This window comes from Pseudonaja textilis, chromosome 6 (assembly GCF_049901715.1).
Source record: "Pseudonaja textilis isolate UNSWEBS1 chromosome 6, rPseTex1.2, whole genome shotgun sequence".
Lineage (NCBI taxonomy): Eukaryota > Metazoa > Chordata > Lepidosauria > Squamata > Elapidae > Pseudonaja > Pseudonaja textilis.
In genome coordinates, this window is record NC_141995.1 from 35,417,224 (window position 1) to 35,436,604 (window position 19,381).

Below are 19,381 nucleotides of genomic sequence, written 5' to 3' on the forward strand. Positions count from 1 at the left end.
ATATTGATTTCCTACAATATATTTACAAATTCAGATCCTTCAAGCATTCTTTAAAGGAAAATACTTTTTTTAAATATGTTGTTTATCTTTTATTTTGATGAATTGGTGTTTGAAAAATATCATAGCTGAATATATTGTTGCTAGTATTTTAGTCTCTGAATTAATAGAAATTATTCTACAGCAGAATTTAAACATTAGAGATATTTGCTATTACTCTTCTGCCTACCTCATAATCTTTAAGACTTTGATATCAGTATTTTCATAAACTAGGTTTATGGACAACCTCCAAACTGAAGTTCTTGAGATAGAATTCCTTTCCTATTCTAATGGCATGAACACCATCAGTGAGGAAGACTTTGCTCATATACTATTAAGATATACAAATGTGGAAAATACATCAAGCTATCTGGAAAATGTGCGCTGCAGTATCCCAGAAGAACAAGTAAGATTTCCAACAAGAGCCCCAGGCCTCTGCAGAATTTTCATAACCATATTCTTTTTAGCATCTCAATCTTGTTATTTATTAATTGGAAAAGTAAACTTTTCCTAACTAATTCACTTTCAGATAGATATGCTTAAATATGAAAGCTACAATTCATTCATAGTCCCAAGTCTGAAGATGCATAGTGCCCATATGTTTCTGATTGACAGTAGGAAAGGAATGTGGGAGAGGAGGGAAATTAGTTTACGTTGAAAGAAAAAGTAATTGGAATCTAAATAAAAGCATTTCACCCTAGAATATGTTAAAATACTTTTTGTAATGTACAAAATTCTAGAATGCGTTTGCTTATTTCCCCATTAAATAAGTGCCTTTTATAATGAATAAAAATTCTGCAGATGAATCTTTTAACATGTTGACAGAAAAAAGTTGTCTTGCTGTATTCTGCTTATTACATTATCACCAATGTCAGTGAAATGCCTTTAGGTTAAACATTGGCAATAATGTTTTCTCCCAGTCTAGCCAGCCAACTCATAACATATAATTTACATAATTCTCTATTTGATAACATATCAGATTTTAATGGAAGAACTCTTGTTTCAGCTAATTACTCTAAATTATTTTTCTTAATGAACTATATGCAAAAACAACACAGAGCCATATGTTTTATATTTTATCATTTAGCAAAATGAATTGTCAAACAATATTATAATCAAATTCAAGTTCAATCAAATTACAAAATCAAATGGAATATACATCTATAAAAAGTGTGCAGCAAAATGAAGCAATTCATCTTGCTGATTGCTGAGAGCCAGTTTGCTGTAGTTGTTATTTTGCTGGCCTAGAAATTAGAAGACGGTTGTAGGCCTGCCTGAGTCAGAAAGATGGCTGGATGACTGGGACAGTTGGTCTCAGCCCAACTTGCCTCATAGAGTTGTTGTTGTGGGAAAAATAGGAGGCAGGGGTTTTAGACATCTTTGCTGCCTTGAGTTATATATAAAATGGTGGAATAAACATATAGTAATCAATGTTATTGAATGATACCAATAATATTTTTACCAATATTTTAAATTCCATTCAGACATGTCCATTTCTCACAGGTCCTAGCAGTTTTCTTGACAAGATTTTTCCAAAGTGGTTTGTCATTGGTTTCTTCTTAGGGCTGAGAGAAAGTGACTGGCCCAAGGTCACCCAGCTGGCTTCATGCATAAGGCAGGGTGTATGGACAGTCTCCTGGATTCTACCCTGATGCCTTAACTACTAACCAAGCTGGCTCTATTCAGCAGTTAATAGAAGCTAAAACACTGAATAGCTAACATATTTAGTTACTCTTACATAGATATTTCACTTGCAAGTAAGTTAAAGTGTACTATTTATTATTAGATTTATTTACTGCCTATTTCACCACAAGGCAAGTTAATACTAGATACAAACAATTAATGAAACATTGAAAGGAAATATAAATAAACAAGTGTTAATTATAGGAATAAAGGAGAGAGAACATTAACAGATTTTTCTACTTCCTCCAAGGAATCAGAGGGAGTAAGAAGTGACTGGTAATGTGTCTTTGTTTTGCCTCAACAAGATAAAATTTCAGCAGTGATAACTCAGAAAACAGGAGATGCCACATGAGTAGATTGCGAAGACTTCCATTTCCCTGAAAGGCTTGTTTGCAGTATATTACTGCTGTTTAGCTTAAACCCCATATTTCTATCAAGAGATCAGTATTTCCTGCTCTGTATGTGAGATCAAATGTTTACTGGCATAGGTTAATTGCTGCTGTTTACATTATTTTTATCCTACTTTTATTATTCTTTATAAATATCTCAAGGCAACAAAGCACAGTATATAACACTCCTTCCACTATTTTCCCCACAACAACCACCCTGGATTGGATTGGTTTAAACCTGGTGCCTTAACCATTAAACTTACTCGGTTGTTGATATATGTTGATATATGAACTCTGTACCTGCCCCTGATTAGGCAGCCTCAGCATAGATGCTAGACAATAAGTTATCATAAAGATTATCCAACTAATTCAGAAAAGGGATGCTGGTAAGCAGAGTAGGTAATTGTCCTGGCCTGGCCAGTTTGTCCTAGCAGCATACATTCAACATCGGCATATTGTGTAAAAGAGCATGTGGCCAGCTATTTTTATCAGATCTGTACAGTTTCTATGAACATGATCAAATTTTGCTGTAATGTTTGTAAAACATGTGTGTAAAACACACTTTGATAAACAAACAAAATAAAATAGTAGAGTTAGTTACATTTTGATGGGAATCAATAAGCTAACTAACTCTACTGTTTTATTTTGTTTCATCTACAGTTAACCTGTGGAAGAGCAATAAAGAGAAGAGCAGAGAAGAGCGATAAAGATGCTTAGGGGACTGGAGGCCAAAACATATAAAGAACGGTTACTGGAATCGGGTATGTCTAGTTTAATGAAAAGAAGGTTTAGGGATGACATGATAGCAGTGTTCCAATATCTCAGGGGCTGCCACAAAGAAGAGGGAGTCAAAAAGCACCCAAGGGCAGGACAAGAAGCAATGGGTGGAAACTAATCAAAGAGAGAAGCAACTTAGAACTAAGAAGAAATTTCCTGGCAGTTAGAACAATTAATCTGTGGAACAACTTGCCTCCAGAAGTTATAAATGCTCCAACACTGGAAGTTTTTAAGGAGAGATTGGATAACTATTTGTCTGAAGTGGTGTAGGGTTTCCTGCCTAAGCAGGGGGTTGGACTAGAAGACTTCCAAGGTCCCTTCCAACTCTGTTATTCTATACTATTCTAATTCTAGTAAGTCATGGGTGTCAAACTTGATTGCGTCACATGACGTATTGCGATGTATAGCAACAGCTTTTTACCTTTGTGGAGCCGCCGGGGTGGGCATCCAGCCCGCAGGCCGCCAGTTTGACAACCCTGTAGCAGGTCAACAAAATAGGATACAGAACACATAGGCTGAAAAAATAGGGAACAATGATAAAGATGTACAGTAAATGTTTTCTCTTAATTCTGATAATCAATTGCCATCACATTTCTAGAAGATAATCCCTATCTTAGAATTGAATTGGCAGTATTAGACAGAAATTATTCTGAAAAGCCTATATCAATAATAATGCATATAGAAGTTGGGTTAATAAGTGAAAATGAGAAACACGTTTCAGTGCTTTATATGGTACAGAAATTTCTCTTCAAAATCATTTTTACAGCAGGGTATTATATATTTCCTTGTTATACTCTTATTATCTTTTAATAGTCATAGCCAGTCATAAATGCCTTGTTATTACTGCATTAAAAATAAAATTTACAGATAATAGATTTTGTTGGTGTTGATCCTTGCCAATGAATAATTAGACAGCATAATAAACTTTAATTTAGTTGTATATATTATTTCTGAAATGAATAAAAACAGCAACATAGATACTATTAAATACATAGGCTTCCTTAACTTGCTATAAATTTTACTCTTACTGCTTGAAGGCTTTAAATATATATATATTTATATTTGTATTATATATAATATATATACATTATATATAATGACAGATAAACGTTATTAAATATTTTAGAATGTATTTTAAAAAGACAAGAGACAGAGGAATTGTTTTATTGCTACCATAGTTTTTCCTGAGACAGCAGTGCAGCAGTGTTCTAATAAGTAAAGGAAGCTAAATTGCCTGCTTCTTTTTTATACAAAACTTTTGCACGACAAAGAAGGCATTATAGCAACTATCATCTTAGTTCTAATATTACTTTATTTCACAGGGTATTACATTTGATGAATTTAGATCCTTTTTCCAGTTTTTGAACAACCTGGAAGATTTTGCAATTGCAATGCAAATGTACAATTTTGCAAATCGTTCAATAGGACAAGGTAAGACTGTTTAATGTCAAGATTTTATCCTTTATATTTATTTATTTATTTTTCTTATTGATCACATTCTTATTTATTACATTTGTGTTACCCAACTCCAATGACTCTTAGCAGTTCACAACTAAATTAAACTAAAAGAAGGAATATACAGAAGTACCCAATTAAAATAAAAAGATAGTGAGAATGAAAGGATCTTCATACTTTCCTGCCAAAGACTTAGGCAAAGAACCAGGTCTTCATGATCCTTCTAAATAATACCAGAATAGGTACCACCCAGGGCTTGGAGGAAACCTCATTCCAAAGGCAGGGGCTGGCACAGAGAAGGTGCGTTTCCCAAGTCCTGATAGATGTCAATTTTGCAAAATCAAATTGTCCAAGGAAATATTAATGGAAACAGGGAAACAGTTCCTCAAGCAACCAGGTCCTATGCCATGTAAGGCATTACAGGCAATAACCAGTACCTTGAACTGAATAATAGAAGCGAAACTCATATTTTTTACTTAGCTGTCCACATTTCTGCATCAAATGCTTCATTAAAAATAGAGCTTGATCTAATGTATTGGGGTGGATCATTGCCTCCATGGTGGATACCCATCCCGGGATTTTTATTTAATGTTTATTTTTAATTTCTTCCTATATTCATATTAGAGAGTCCCTTAGCATATGTCTATAGAAATATGTATGGGCCTTACTTCTGGAACTCCACTTGAAAGCACACCACCCCGCCTGTAAACCGTATCCTTCTAGAAATAGAATTCTTTTATTTCTTAAGTTTACCCATTCTTTAATCCATGTTAGGCCTGCTACTTTATAGTAAATTTCCAAATCTGGGAGTCCAAAGCCACCTCTGCTTCTATTATCCTGCAGTGCACTTAATTTTATTCTTGCTCTTTTGCCCGCCCACACAAATTTTGAGATTATTTTATTTAGCTCTAAAAAAAATTCTTGTCTAATTTTACAGAGATCATTTGAAACAGATAGAGTAGTTTTGGTGGAATATTCATCTTAATGGCCGCAATTCTTCCTAACAAAGATAACTGCATTTTCACCCACCCTTCTAAATCTTTTTTTATTTGTTCTAAAACTCGTGTAATTATCATATTTTATTGATGAGCATCTTGCTGTCAGCCAGATGCCCAAATATTTAACTTTCTTTGTAATCTGCAATCTGTTCCTTTCTCTAATTCCTTCTTCTGTTTATCTGTTAGATTTTTAATTATTATTTTAGTTTTCTCCTTATTAATTGTAAGGCCAGCTACTTCCCAAAATTTTTCTATCTCCTGTATTAATTTTGGTCCCGTCTCCAATGGTTCTTTTATGAAGAGTACTAGGCAAACACTTGGACCTTATATTCTTCTTGTTTTATTTTAAGCCCTTTTATCTCCTGATTTGATCTTATTCTTATTAGCAGAATCTCTAATGTCAGGATAAAGAGCAGAGGTGACAATGGGCAGCTCCACTGTATTCCTTTCATTATTTCGAATGGATTTGTACATTCCCCATTTATTATTATACTTGCTTTCTGGGAGGAGTATATTGACATAACGTCTTCAAATCTATCTCCAAATTTCATTCCTTTTATCTGTTGGATCATAAACTGCCAGTTGACCTTATCAAAGACCTTTTGAGCATCCAAAAAAACTAGGGCCTCCAATAGTACTAATTCAATTGCTTCACCTATGCTTTTGTAGATTTCTCCTGGTAATCCTTGGAGTTTTATTACTTTTTTGTCTCTGAATTGCTTCCCTTAATTCTTCTATTGTAATATCTCTGTTTAACATTGCCCTTTCCTCTTCTGTTAATACTGATATACCTCTTCCTTTTAGGTAATGTTTTATTTTCTTGTCTGCAATCTATTCTTGTTTATAAAGCTCCTTAAAAATTATTGTGCAATCCTTTTTTTCTTATCCATATTGTTTTATAGATTCCCCTCCTTGTCTTGTAACTTCTGGATTATTCTTTTTTCTCTTTCTTTTTTTAATTTATAGGCTAGCCATCTCCCTGGTTTATTTGCATTTTCCAAATGGTTTTGTTTTACAAACTTCAAATTCCTTAGAATTTTCTCCTGTTCCAATAGATATAATTTGTGCTTGGCTAGGGTCCTTTTAGTTTCAATTTGCTCATCCTGCAGTTTACCTTGTAGTTGGGCGTCTAATTGTTTAATCTCCTCATGTAAAATATTATATTCTTTCTCTTTTTCTTTTTTCCTCTTCGCAGTATAGGCTATTGTTAATCCTCTTATATACACTTTCATTGTATCCCACAAATTCTGTAGTGACGTATGATGTTTCTTATTATCCTTAAAATATAATTCTAATTCTTTTACAATTCATTCAATATATTCCTTCTCTTTGAGTATTTGTGGGTTCAATGTCCATCTCCCTCTCTTCCTTAGATCTAGGAAGAATGGCCAGATATTATGAAATTTTGGACCCACAAGGAACATTACAGACTAACCAGGAATTAAAAGATCTGGGACTAAATATAGACTGGATGCCATACCTTCAATTAAAATCAAATATAAAAAAGACCAAGAGTAATTTGGAATTGAGATAGAACAAAATCAGTTAGACAAATTAATGGCAGGTACAGATGAAAAATTGATATCAAAGATACATAACTATTTATTAGAATACGATTTAGCAGAAGAAATAGTGAAAGGACTAATGATAGCGTGGGCCAGGAATTTGTGACATAATATAGAGCTGGAGGATTGGGGAAAGGACTGGGGGGAAAATTATACGATAACAAAATCAGCGTCATATAAAGAAAATCAATATAAAATGTGCTATCGGTGGTATCTAGCCCCTTTGAGATTGGCTAAAATGTATCCTAATTTAAGCCCAAATTGTTGGAAATGTGAACAATTACAGGGTACCTTCTTTCATGTATGGTGACTATGTCCAAAAGTTAAGAAATATTGGACCAAAATACGAAAATGGTTAAAGGAAATTACAAAAGTCCAAATAGAATTTAAAGCAGAAATATTTTTCCTGGGAATCATCAAAGGGAATTATAGGAAAGAGATAAAATATTTAATCCTGCATATAATAACAGCAGCAAGATTAGCACTCACACAATGTTGGAAAGGAGATTCTATGCCGACAGATAGTTTAATTATCAAAAAGATTTTTGACTGTGCAGAGATGGACAAACTTTCATTAGAATTAAAAGAGAAGGAAGACTCAGTTTATTATATAGTCTGGGAAAATTGGCATCATTGGATAAACAATAGAATAAACAAATAAATAAAGAATGTATAATTTAGAAAGATAGAGGTATATACATAAGAACAAATAGGAGTATTAAATTCGCACTGGAATAACAGTTGAAATGTAAACGTTATCAAAATGGATTGTAATATACACAACACTTTCATTTTAAATATTTGTATTGTATTTTTTATTTTAATGTTTTAAATTTTCAATAAAGGTTTTTTGCTATTAAAAAAAAATAGAGCTTGAATTCTCATGTAATGTTAGAAGTAACTGTCTTCTTCTCATATCTTCCCTTTCCAAAAACATAACAAATATTGCACGTTGTCTGCTAATATTTTTATTATATTCTAATAAATATATGCAATATAAAAATGGTTGGGTTTTCTTAATTGCTTTTTCTGCATAGGAATATTTATTTGCATAGAATTAAATAGACCTAATTCCTTTCAAGCTAAATTACCATATTGTAATGCAACAATCATGATTAAACATTCTGAGGTGGTTCACATAAAAACTTACATTTGTACATTTCCCCTTGCTTTTTGGTATGCATATAGTGAAGATTCCAATATTTTTTGCCTAGGATTATTTAGATAAGATCATATTCAATTCTATAATTAGAAATTTATGAAATTTATAGATATGAAGGCGACTTACAGTATTATTCTTTTTTATAATTTTGGACCAATTTTTATAAAATGATATACTTTATTCAAATTCAAAAGCTAGATTCTGTATCCATGAAAAAAAAATGATATAAATTTTTTAATAAGTTTTGTGTGTGAGAGAGAGTATTTGTGTGTGTGTGTGTGTGCATGTAATAATAAAATATTTGGCAAAGATTTATTTGGTGCATATTATTAATACGGTAATAGTAACCATTGATGAAAAATTTGAACAAATGGAAATTTTTAGCATCGATAAATTAGAAAGCAAAATTTAAAAATTGGAAATTTGTACACTTTAAGTAAAGGTTAAATATAAAAGTAAAATAATATGTTTTTAAATAAAAATGTGATGATAAATGGAAGTAACTATTGTGAATCTATCTCATTTAGTAAACAATGGGAGAAATTATGCTTACTTACAGGCTGAATCTCTGTTTAAAAGCTACAAAAATCTGTTTAAAAGCTACAAAATGGATTAGGTTCTTTCCTACTAGCACTTTGATGCAACCAATTATTAATGGGCAACATCAATTAAAATGAGTGCTCCACCATCAAACATTAAAACTAAAATATTTTGCAGTTGTTAGTAACTAACTTGGAATTACAGAATAGCAGAATAACCGAGTTGGAAGGGGTCTTGGAGGTCTTATAGTCCAACGCCCTGCTCAAGTAGGAAACCCTATACCAGGGGTGTCAAACTCGCAGCCTGCAAGCCAGATGCATCATGTGCTGGCCACACCCATTCCAGTTTAGCGAAGGGGGGAAAGTTGCCATATATCACGTGACAACAATGTTGACATCGCAAATTTGACATCTCTGCCCTATACCATTTCAGACAAATTGTTCTCCAATCTCTTCTTTAAAATCTCCAGTGATGGAACACCACAACTTCTGGAGGCAAATCATTCCGCTGATTAATTGTTCTATTATAATGTTATAATTATATATAATATAATTCTATTATATTATAATATTATAATTCTATTGTAATTACATTGCATAACAAAGTGTTTATGCTAAATTAAACTAATTTGAAGAAAAGAATTCATCAATTTTCTTATTTAAGAAAAAAGAAAATTCCATAGCTGGTGATTCTGCAACAATTTATCTAAAACATTAATATTAATATCAAATTAATAAAGCCAAAATAATACATTTAAATATCCTGATTATATCCAACACAATCAGTAGTTAAAATGATTGAAATGTTGCTAAATGCATTGATTTAAAGTATCACTAATATAATTACAGAATTGGGAATGAAACTACATGTCAAAATTTGAAAAGAAAAATAAGTATTTTTGCATCAAAACTAGCTTGATTTATTCAAATTGAATTCTGTTTTTTAACTTATATTATGGGGGGAATGACCTTGAGAGATCCTGAGAGATGTGAAGAAGATATGTTGCCTAGGGAATGATAAGATAAAAGGGGACAGGGTAGCATGCAACTACATAACAGGCAGAGAAATGTTAATTGACCAGTCTGTAGAAAGAGACAGAAAGACATTTGCACTTTGAAATTGCAAGATTCTGTAAATGAAGCCTCATAATACTGTACAATTAACTCATCTGCTCTGTTTCATGTCCAGTCTATCTGGGAAGGCTGACAATTAGAGTGAGTAGACTGGCTGGGTTTATTCAGCAAGCTTAACCAAAATATGAGTTTGTTGCTTTGGTTTTGGCCTAATAAACTGTAACCAGATTGTTGCAATTTGTAAACCATTACATAAAACTGATCTAAGCTACTACAAATGTATCTACAGAGCCTGTCTGCTTTTACTCTAAGATGGCTCACTTATCAATTATTGAGTACATATTCTTGCAACAAATTCGCCATCACAGTGGCAGCATGCTGCTGGGATAAGCAGAAACTGCATTAGAGTATTTTGGCATTCAGAATTTCTAGTTTTTAAAACAACTCTATATCACCAAAAGAGTGGGGACCTGGGATAAAATGACTTTGTACAGGACCATATGGTCCAGTTACTGGCCTGTCCATACTTTCTGCATGAAGCCTTTGGTTGAACCCAGCGCCATGTAGTAAAAAAATGTAGAGGCCAGGAGACACTGTTTCTCAGCTGCTCTTTAGACCTTGTTGAATATCAATACCTTGCTCCATCTCTTTGTCAATTATTACGTAAACTCCTGTGACTCTGTATTGACTTAATAGTATACAGAAAGTTGGATAGTTTTAAAATGGGGCAAAATTTCAGGAAAAACTAGAAGCAGAGGATAAGAATTTATTTCTCTCCAGGTCTCTGATTAACATTATCCCCTTATGTACGATAAAAGTAATTTTTGTATATTTATCATGTAATGCTATCACCAAGACATCAAGTAGTTTACTTCAGCCCACTAATTTGCTTTGTTTCCTTAGATGAGTTCAAGCGTGCAGTATATGTGGCTACTGGTTTGAAGCTTTCACCTCATTTAGTGAACACAGTTTTCAAGATCTTTGATGTAGACAAGGATGATCAACTGAGTTATAAAGAATTTATTGGTATTATGAAGGACAGATTGCAACGAGGATTCAGAGTAAGAATCTAAATTATTGCGTAATCATTTTTATTACATCAGAAGCTTTAAAACTATATCACTGTTTCCAGAGCCATTTCAAAATTATCCTTTTGTTGAAGTTAAAGCTATTAATCATGTATGCTCTAGTTCTATCTAATTAGAGGACTGGATATTTGTTTCTTTTTTAGGCTTAAACTAGAAGCCTTACTATTAATCAAGTTGATCTTCAGCTTTTTATTTAGCAACTTTAATTTTGCTGTTATAATTTATATATAGCACAAGAAGTCCTGCACTTACAACCACAATTGAGCCCAAAATTTCTATTGCTATTTGCTAAGTGAGGCTTGTCACATTTTATGACCTTACTTGCCACAGTTGTTAAGTGAATCTGACTTTGCTTGTCAGAAAGTCACAAAAGGTGATCATGTTACCCCAGAGCACTGCAACAGTCATAAATATGAATCAGTTGCCAAATGTTATAAATTATATTACAAAATTTTGAGCATGTGACTATGGGAATGCTGCAACGATCAAAAGTGTAAAAACTGTCATAAGTCACTTGTTTCAGGGTCATATCTTCTAATGGTCACTAAATGAACTGTTGTAAGTTGATGACTACCTGTGTGTGCATATGAAATGCTTTTATAAAATTAAACTAGCTTACTAGGATGGGTTAATAGGACAATTAATTATTAAAATTAATAATCAATTTTGTCACAAATAAATTATACAATAAATCTGCAGATCTTGTGTAATTTTTTAATATACAAGTTTAAATTAGTTAAGACTTGAACGATTTTTCAAAACATCAGTAAACTCTGATATTTTTTTTTAAAGACTAATACATTTTATAGTATAAACATTTTAGATTAACAAGTCAAAACCAGCAACCTTTTAAATATATGGCTTAGAAACTGATTGGGCCATATACCTGTTTGAACTAAACAGCTGAAACTTTGGTCTATTTTTTTCAGAATTATTCAGTCTAATTTTCTCTTTTTTTACTGGGTCTCTCTGAATCTTTTATTCATTTGCTCCCCTACTTCTTACTGGTATTTTTCTCGAAAGGAGGGAAATATCTCTGGAAGAATGTGAAGCGATGTAATGCTCTTAAGATTAATTACAGTGTCACCCACAGAGTGTTCACATGAACTACTATTTTCATTAAAATAAGGATTACACTACTATGACAGTATCACTCCTTTTATGTATGTGATATGATGCTAGTACAAAAGAAGTGGAATTTGCATTAGCCCACCTCTTCTTCTGCTATTTTCCCCTCCTCTTTAACAACAAAAGATACAATTTATTGTTGTTTTTCTAATTTTTAGCTGCTACTCTTTCCTGGCCCACTTTCTGATACTTTTGAAGACATTCTGCTTTTCCACATTTTGATAGCTGTTGAGTGAAGTAGAATGTAAGCTATTTTGGGTGAGGCCAAATATTAGAATCAAGGAAGTATATCAAGCAGGATACGTCACATTTCATACTTCAACTTGATCGGAACCTGAGCTATAAGAACTTTAAAGATGGATTAACTTCACAAATAGTATTTTAGGATTTTGAATTCAAGTGGGTTATTTAGTCCAATCCACGACAATCAGTTGTTAATTTTTCCCCAAATTGGGGTGCCTCTCCCCTTGGCATTTAGAGAGATGTGGCAGACTGTGGTTAGATTGGAGAAGAGGCAGCAATGCAGACGAGTAAAAGGCATTTGGTAATGCCAGTCTAGAAGCAGTGAGGATGAAGCATAGGCTGAGCACTGTTCCCAATTATTCAGTCAAGTAAGAGGAAGGGCAATCCTTTTTTGTCATTTTTTTTTAACACACAGGTCCTGCCTGACATACTTAAAATTGATTGTTCAAATTTAGTTAACACTCCTTTATATATATTGATAAAATCTCATAGCCTTTGAACATGATGACAAAATTTACTTTATTACACCTTCTACTGCAAATACAGTCTTGTGAAGATGCTATATTATTTGTGTTAATAACTAGTAGAAATTTAGAATATTACTGTTTTATTATTCTAAATACATGCATATACACACACCATTCTCTAATTCTGAATAAACATTGTTTTCCTTGCATATATATTAATTGCTTTATAAGTTATTTTGAAGATCACATATCTTTCATTTTGTCCAATATGTTCTACTGCCACCTTGCGTTGTATCAATGAATTGTCCAAGAATATAGTATTAAATTACACGAAACAAGTAAATACTTTCTTGCCTTAAGATAGCAATTGTATATCTTTATTTGTAAAGCACAAAGATTCTGTCTTAAATGAAGACTTTGGTGTAAACATTTTGTCAAACTATCCCTTTTCTTTATATAGGAATCTCATGTGTAAGTTGCTTTATACCAGTAGCTGAATGAATATTAAATTCTACAGTGAAATTTTACTGTTTTTTTCTATTACCAATAAGTAGCATTTTCTCATGCCACTGTTTTCCTAATGCTCAGTTGTGACTGCCTTTGCATACTACCTTTCCACGCATATTTCTTTGTCTTCTGCTTTTAGGGTTACAAAAACATACAGAAATATACCACTTTCAAATCCTGTGTGAAGAAGGAACTAAACAGCAGACAATGGTATGTTTTTGTGTAGTTGTGTTCTTGGGCAGTATTTCTAAGATTACTGACGGGAAGAGTTCACTATTCTCAACTTGCTTTTCAATTGGCAACTTTATTAATTAGAGCCAGCCACTTTAGTATTATAAACTTACAATCATATTATAAACTTCAAATTATTGTCATAGTCACTGCCATTCTTTTATTGTCTTTTTGTCTGCCTATCTTAGTTTATGTTCATTACAAGAAAATACTACCTGAACCACTAATATATGAATACAAACTAGCACCTCTATTTTCTCATACTTTTTAAATATAATTATACTATGTAAAAGAACATGTTACACATTTAGTTGAGAAGCTATACAAACAACATTGGATTTCTTGAATGGTAAAAAATAGGGCCTCACAAAGAATGTATAATTATTAAATTGGCTGTGGAGGATTATATTGAGCAAAAAATGAAAAAAATAAAAAAACCATAGTAATTCGAACAAAATTTAACTGAGCTGGTTGGAGATAATCACTTTGATTTTTGCTTTGCTTTTTTACAATGATGTTCATTTTTTATGAATTATTTATAACAATAGTCCCCAACCTTGGGGTTTGGCAGCCTGGCTGGGGGGAGAGAGGGGAACTGGGCCGTGTGAGCATCGGGCCAGTTGACACACACTGCTTGACTCGCAAGAGCATCGGGCTGGTCCACACGTACATACACATGCAGCTCAACTTGAGCAAGTTGAGGTGTGCACATGCCAGCCTGTTGTTCATGTAAATTGAGCTGCGCACGTGTCTGCACCAACCCAACGCTCGTGTGGTCCAGTTGCAAATAACCCACAGCCCAGGAGTGGGCCTCAGCCCAGAGGTTGGAAACCCCTGATTTATAAATCTTAATTTTTCATCCTATTTGCATATACAGTAACTGTTATGTAGTGTCACTGTTAATTATATTTTGATTCCCTAATAGAAAGACTTCGCAATGGGTTGAAGACCTACGGTGTTTGCATCATGACTGTAATAGGGAAGCACTTTGTAAAGCTTTGGAAGCACTTTCTGAACTGAAATATGCTAAAGTGAATGCCAAGTCACCACTACTTTTGATCAACATTAATGTTTTTCCTTTTTCTTTTGCAAAGTGACGTCAGACCAAACATTTTTCAGATGAAACAGTATCTCAAAATTCTGGACTATAATTCTTAAAGCACTCTACCTGTATGATTTAAAATATGACTCATCTGCTTTTCCTGGAAAGGATTCATGTGTATATTTTTTAATGTGTAATGTAGTTTTTGACTGATCATCCGCAGATTTTCATTCACTTTCACTTTCTTCCACCAGACTAGAATTATGATTTAATGTTTTTCCCCAGTGTCATATTTTGATCATATTGAGCCTATGCTAGTAGAGAAAATGGAAATGTAAGTCATTAAATCAAAAAGTGTTTGCAGTTACATGTGAAAATGCCTTAAAAGTTTTTCAGTGCAGAAAGGGCACAGCAATCGCATGATTTGTGCATTCATTACTACATTTACCTAGGAGTATTTTTTTAGCAGGGTGAGACAGTTTCATTTAAATTCATTTAAATGGTTAGGAAGTCCATAAGATACAGATGTATTTAGTATTGTATTTATAAAAATCAAGTGTAGTTTATTTACTCATGCCATTCCATTTTTGTAGTTTATTCCTTAAGCTGATTAATGTGCCTCTAATAATTACAATTATAGAAGAGAAAATATTTCTTTCTAGACTTATCACAGGAATATATATTCAAAGTATGAAATGAGGTTCATTTTTAAACAAAATCTAATTGTGTGGATAAAAATTGTATGAATTATTAAGACTTATAGTATAGAAAGAACCTAAGGAGTTTTTAAAGAAAATCTATAGATCATTTAATTTTGATTTTTTAATTCAATTCTGATGTTTTTCCTTATTGGTATTCAAATGAAATCAAAGTACTTTAATTTAATTGATGGTAGCTTTACTCCAGCACTTTACAATAACATTGTAGATTGATCAAAACGTATTGATTTTAAATGTTATAATGATGCATAATAATAGAAAATAAATGTATATTTATTTATTTATTTATTGTATGCTGTTCATAAAACAGCTTGGATACTAACAACTGTGAGCAAAATTCTAATTACAAGATAAATTTCTTGCCCTGTCTTCTCCCTACTGCTGCTCCTGTCTGGGATTCTGAAACCACATATTGTGACAGTATGAGAAATCACCAAAAGCAAAAATCACTATTTAGATTCCAAACTTTTTTTTGTGTGCTTTCTTTAGATAATCTGCTAAAGTATTTTAGAGTTGGTAAATAAAGAGAATTCGGGTAACTGACATAAAACAAACAGTGGCTTTTTAAACTGCTGCTACTTATCTGGTGTTCATAACTGTAAAAGGAATGCGATACCTGTAAAAATATCTAGCCATATTCAGCCACAAAACTTTACTATTTTTTTTTACCTACAAGATCTATCTCATATCTTTATATAAGCAAAAGGATTATAAATATAGCTTCCATTAATACATACCATTAGCTCACTTACATAACAGCTATATATGAGAGTGAGCGTGGTAGGGAGAGCTGGGAAGCACTGTTCATCCATAGCCTCTTTGCCTCGCAAATAAGCCCAGAAGATGGAAGGATAATATTCCTCCCTTATTTCTGCTTTTTCACAGTAGGGCTCTAGCTTATCAAGGACTAAAATATTTCTTAAAATAGCAAAATAATGATAAATCAGGAGCATAAATTATTGAAAATGGCAAGGATATAATTTTGTTTTTTTAAAAAATAATCAGGAGCTACAATTTTCTTATAGCTCCTGAATATATAAATGCAATGCAATAAATATGATCCAAGAATTTGTTCAAATGCTTACCAGTTACCTGGAAAAGCATATCCACACTTCCACTATTGTAATACTGGTTCCTATTAAATGAATAGAATGTACAAATAAGCAGGGTTAAATCTCATTGCTTCCTTCTGTACTGCCAGTTTTTGAAGGATGCTATAAATCTATGAACCAATCTAACAGAGTAGCACTAGAGTTATATATTATCTGATAGCCAGCACTGGATTTATATATTATCTGATAGCTATAAGTCAGATATTACCTATGTCCTTATGCATGTTTTAATTTTACATAACTAATTATTTAATTAAAATAGAAACCATAATCATGGAATGAGGTTTGTATTGGACTTGATCTAAACATTTTGCTACATGAAGAGGAAATGCTTCTGTGGCTTCTCAATGTCTTAAAAATGTATAAGATAGGGGAGAGTAGTTTTTCAGACTGCACAGAGCAATATAGAAAATGATAAATTAATGATAATTTTTTTTCACCAAACAAGGATATTACCTTCTGTTAAGAACCTCTTATAGGTTAATTGGAATCAATTAAATTAGATGATGCATAACTAAGTTTATGGTGTCATACTGAATTAACAAAAACGTTTCTTAAAATGCACAAACTGAAAACAGAAAAGCCGAGACAGCCTTAAAGTAGCAAATTTTAGGAACAACATAAATGATTTAGGACAAACTGAATACTTGTCCATATTTCAAAAAGAGGGATATATTGTCTTGTTTTTAGAAATAAGACCACTGTGAATAAAAACAAGAAAAATGTATTTGAATTTTTCTTCAAAATGTGCATTTTTACATGGCTGTTATTAAAACTGAACAAAGTGCAAAATTGATTCAGACATCATTTTTATTATAATCAGTCCTGTCTATTATTTTATGTAAGTATATAATATGCTTACTGTATGTTTGATTACTTAGACAAAACATACACAATGTACATAGGCCTGATATATGAAAGATGCTCAAGGCTGATTGTTAAATTTGAGTACAGCAGTATATAATGTATATAAAGTATGTATGAAAAATAGTGGACAATTCAACACTGAGCAGTTAATAATAGAAATGAAGTATCCTCTTGGGTTTTTAGTATAAACATGAAAAATGGCTGCATTGATCTTAGAGGTTGTTGGTTAAGGATGTGTTTTCATGCCAAAGACATGTTATTGACTGAGAATGATTTTCAGAGAATAACAGATTCATAATATAGTGAGAAGCATAGCATAGATCTAAAAATGAAAATAAAGATTATTTCATTTGGCATAGAGAATAAATAAAAATTGCAAAAATTAGAACAAATGTATACATTTGTGCATCTTTGCAGTATGTTTAAGAAACATGGGGAAACGGATGGAAACTTTTTTTTTTAAAATAAGCTTTATTAATTTTTCAAATAAAATAAAACAACACAGAACAAATTAAAATGTTTTTATAATGACAAATTGTGATTTCTCATTTGTAACATTCTATTGTGCTATATATGTAACTACTATATCATGCATATATATGTTTACTAAATCTAGTGCTTATCTTTCTTTACAAATTACTATGCAATCTATCGTCACTCAATCCATTCATACCAATGTTCCCACACCATATAATATTCTGATAATTCTTTGTCTGTTAAAGCTAGGGTTACTTTATCCATTTCTGCACAGTTCATTATCTTTTGGATTACCATTTCCTCTGATGGGGTACAAGGCTGTTTCCAACACTGGGGATATGCCAATCTGGCCGTAGTCAGTATATGTATATTTTACATTTCTAGCATATTTTTCTTTAAACAATCCTAATAAGAACAATTCTGGTTTTAATTCAATTTGTTCCCTTGTAATTTCTTCCAACCATTTTTTATTTTCAGCCAATATAATCTCAGAAATATTGGCAGATGGAAACTTTTAATGTCAATTCTCATATAAAGATAGTAGGTAATCTCTGATCTGATGTAAGTTATGTTTATTGAAAAAAATTAAACTGAGTGGATAAATGGGGGCTTTTTTCCACATCCTTTATGGAAATGAGATTATATATGTATAGAGAAAAATAGAAGCTGAACTTGAATAAATGGAATACTAAGAATTTACACAGAGTGTCCTATGGTTTTATGTATCATAGTAAAAATCTAGTCCTTAACAGTTCTTAAAAATATTCCGATTTAAAATGGACACTAATCTCACAATCAATACAAAAACTATGAGTTGCGCAAAGACCCATGGAAAGATACATGCTTGGCATTACAAGACAAGATAGAAAGACCTACACATGTATTAGAGAACAAGCAAAAGTATACAATATCATCAAGGGAAAAATGGAATTGAAATGGAAATGGGCTGGTCACATAGCAAAAAAAACTGATGGCAGGTGGACCAAGGTGGTCATAGAATAGATTCCACTTGATAAAAAGTGTCCACAAAAGAGAACTAAAACAGTGGATCAACAACATGAGCAACTGGCAAAAGAAAGCTAAGGACAGTATTGGCTAGAAATGTGGAAGAGACCTTCATCCTGCAGTGGAAAGACAATGGCTAAAATGATTGTGACAACCTCAGAAGAACAATACATTACATATTAAACCATGTCATTTATTTTATAAAAAGAAAGCCAAAATGGAGAAACTATCTGAAAAACTATGCAATCCAACCAAACTAGGAAAATCAAAAAGAAATCCCGGACAAAGATACTGGTCAACCATCAAGGAAGCAATATGAATCTCTTCAAGTAGTCAATAGGAATTGACCTAAATATGATAGTGGTTTCTTTTTACAAATTCAAAAACAAGTGAAACTGCTGCCATGTCATAATGGCAACCAGCCATCCTTCACACAATGAATTAACCTATCAATTTAAACTGGGTTCAACTATTGCGATTTGCAAACCAAGTGTTAGGCATTTACAGTTCCTTCAGCATATGTATAACGTTTATGTGGATGGATGGATAGATAGCATATATAACTTAGAATAAAGCACAGACTTACAATTTAAAAGATCAAGATGACAAGACTAAATTCACCCTATAAGTCTAAATTTCAAAGGGAGTTCATGCTGTTATTATATTAGTGTTATGTTGCCAGAATTAATTTATCAAAATGAATTTCTTCTGTGGTGGCCTATGATCATTATAAAAATTTGATTTCATTTAAATTTCTTCCTTTTGGTTGCAAGATTTTTACATCGCAGGGAAAGGTCCTCCTTATCTCGTGTCATAT

General features: G+C 32.3%; 1 protein-coding gene across 5 annotated transcripts in view; it reads left to right on the forward strand.

Annotated features, from left to right (window-relative positions):
- MICU3 (mitochondrial calcium uptake 3) overlaps positions 1–18,258 on the forward strand; it is a 72,083-nt gene extending 53,825 nt beyond the window's left edge. For 2 of the 5 annotated variants that reach the window (XM_087936215.1, XM_087936213.1), the window contains exons 11-15: positions 271–442; positions 4,208–4,316; positions 10,582–10,739; positions 13,251–13,321; positions 14,268–18,258. In XM_087936215.1, coding sequence (XP_087792341.1) covers positions 271–442; positions 4,208–4,316; positions 10,582–10,739; positions 13,251–13,321; position 14,268 — 511 coding nt within the window. In that variant the 3' untranslated portion in view covers positions 14,269–18,258. Of the gene's footprint in view, positions 1–270; positions 443–2,768; positions 2,870–4,207; positions 4,317–10,581; positions 10,740–13,250; positions 13,322–14,267 lie in introns of those variants that run through there. The other 3 variants (XM_087936214.1, XR_015744134.1, XM_087936216.1) reach the window with 3 other exon arrangements.
- The last annotated feature ends 1,123 nt before the right edge of the window (positions 18,259–19,381 follow it).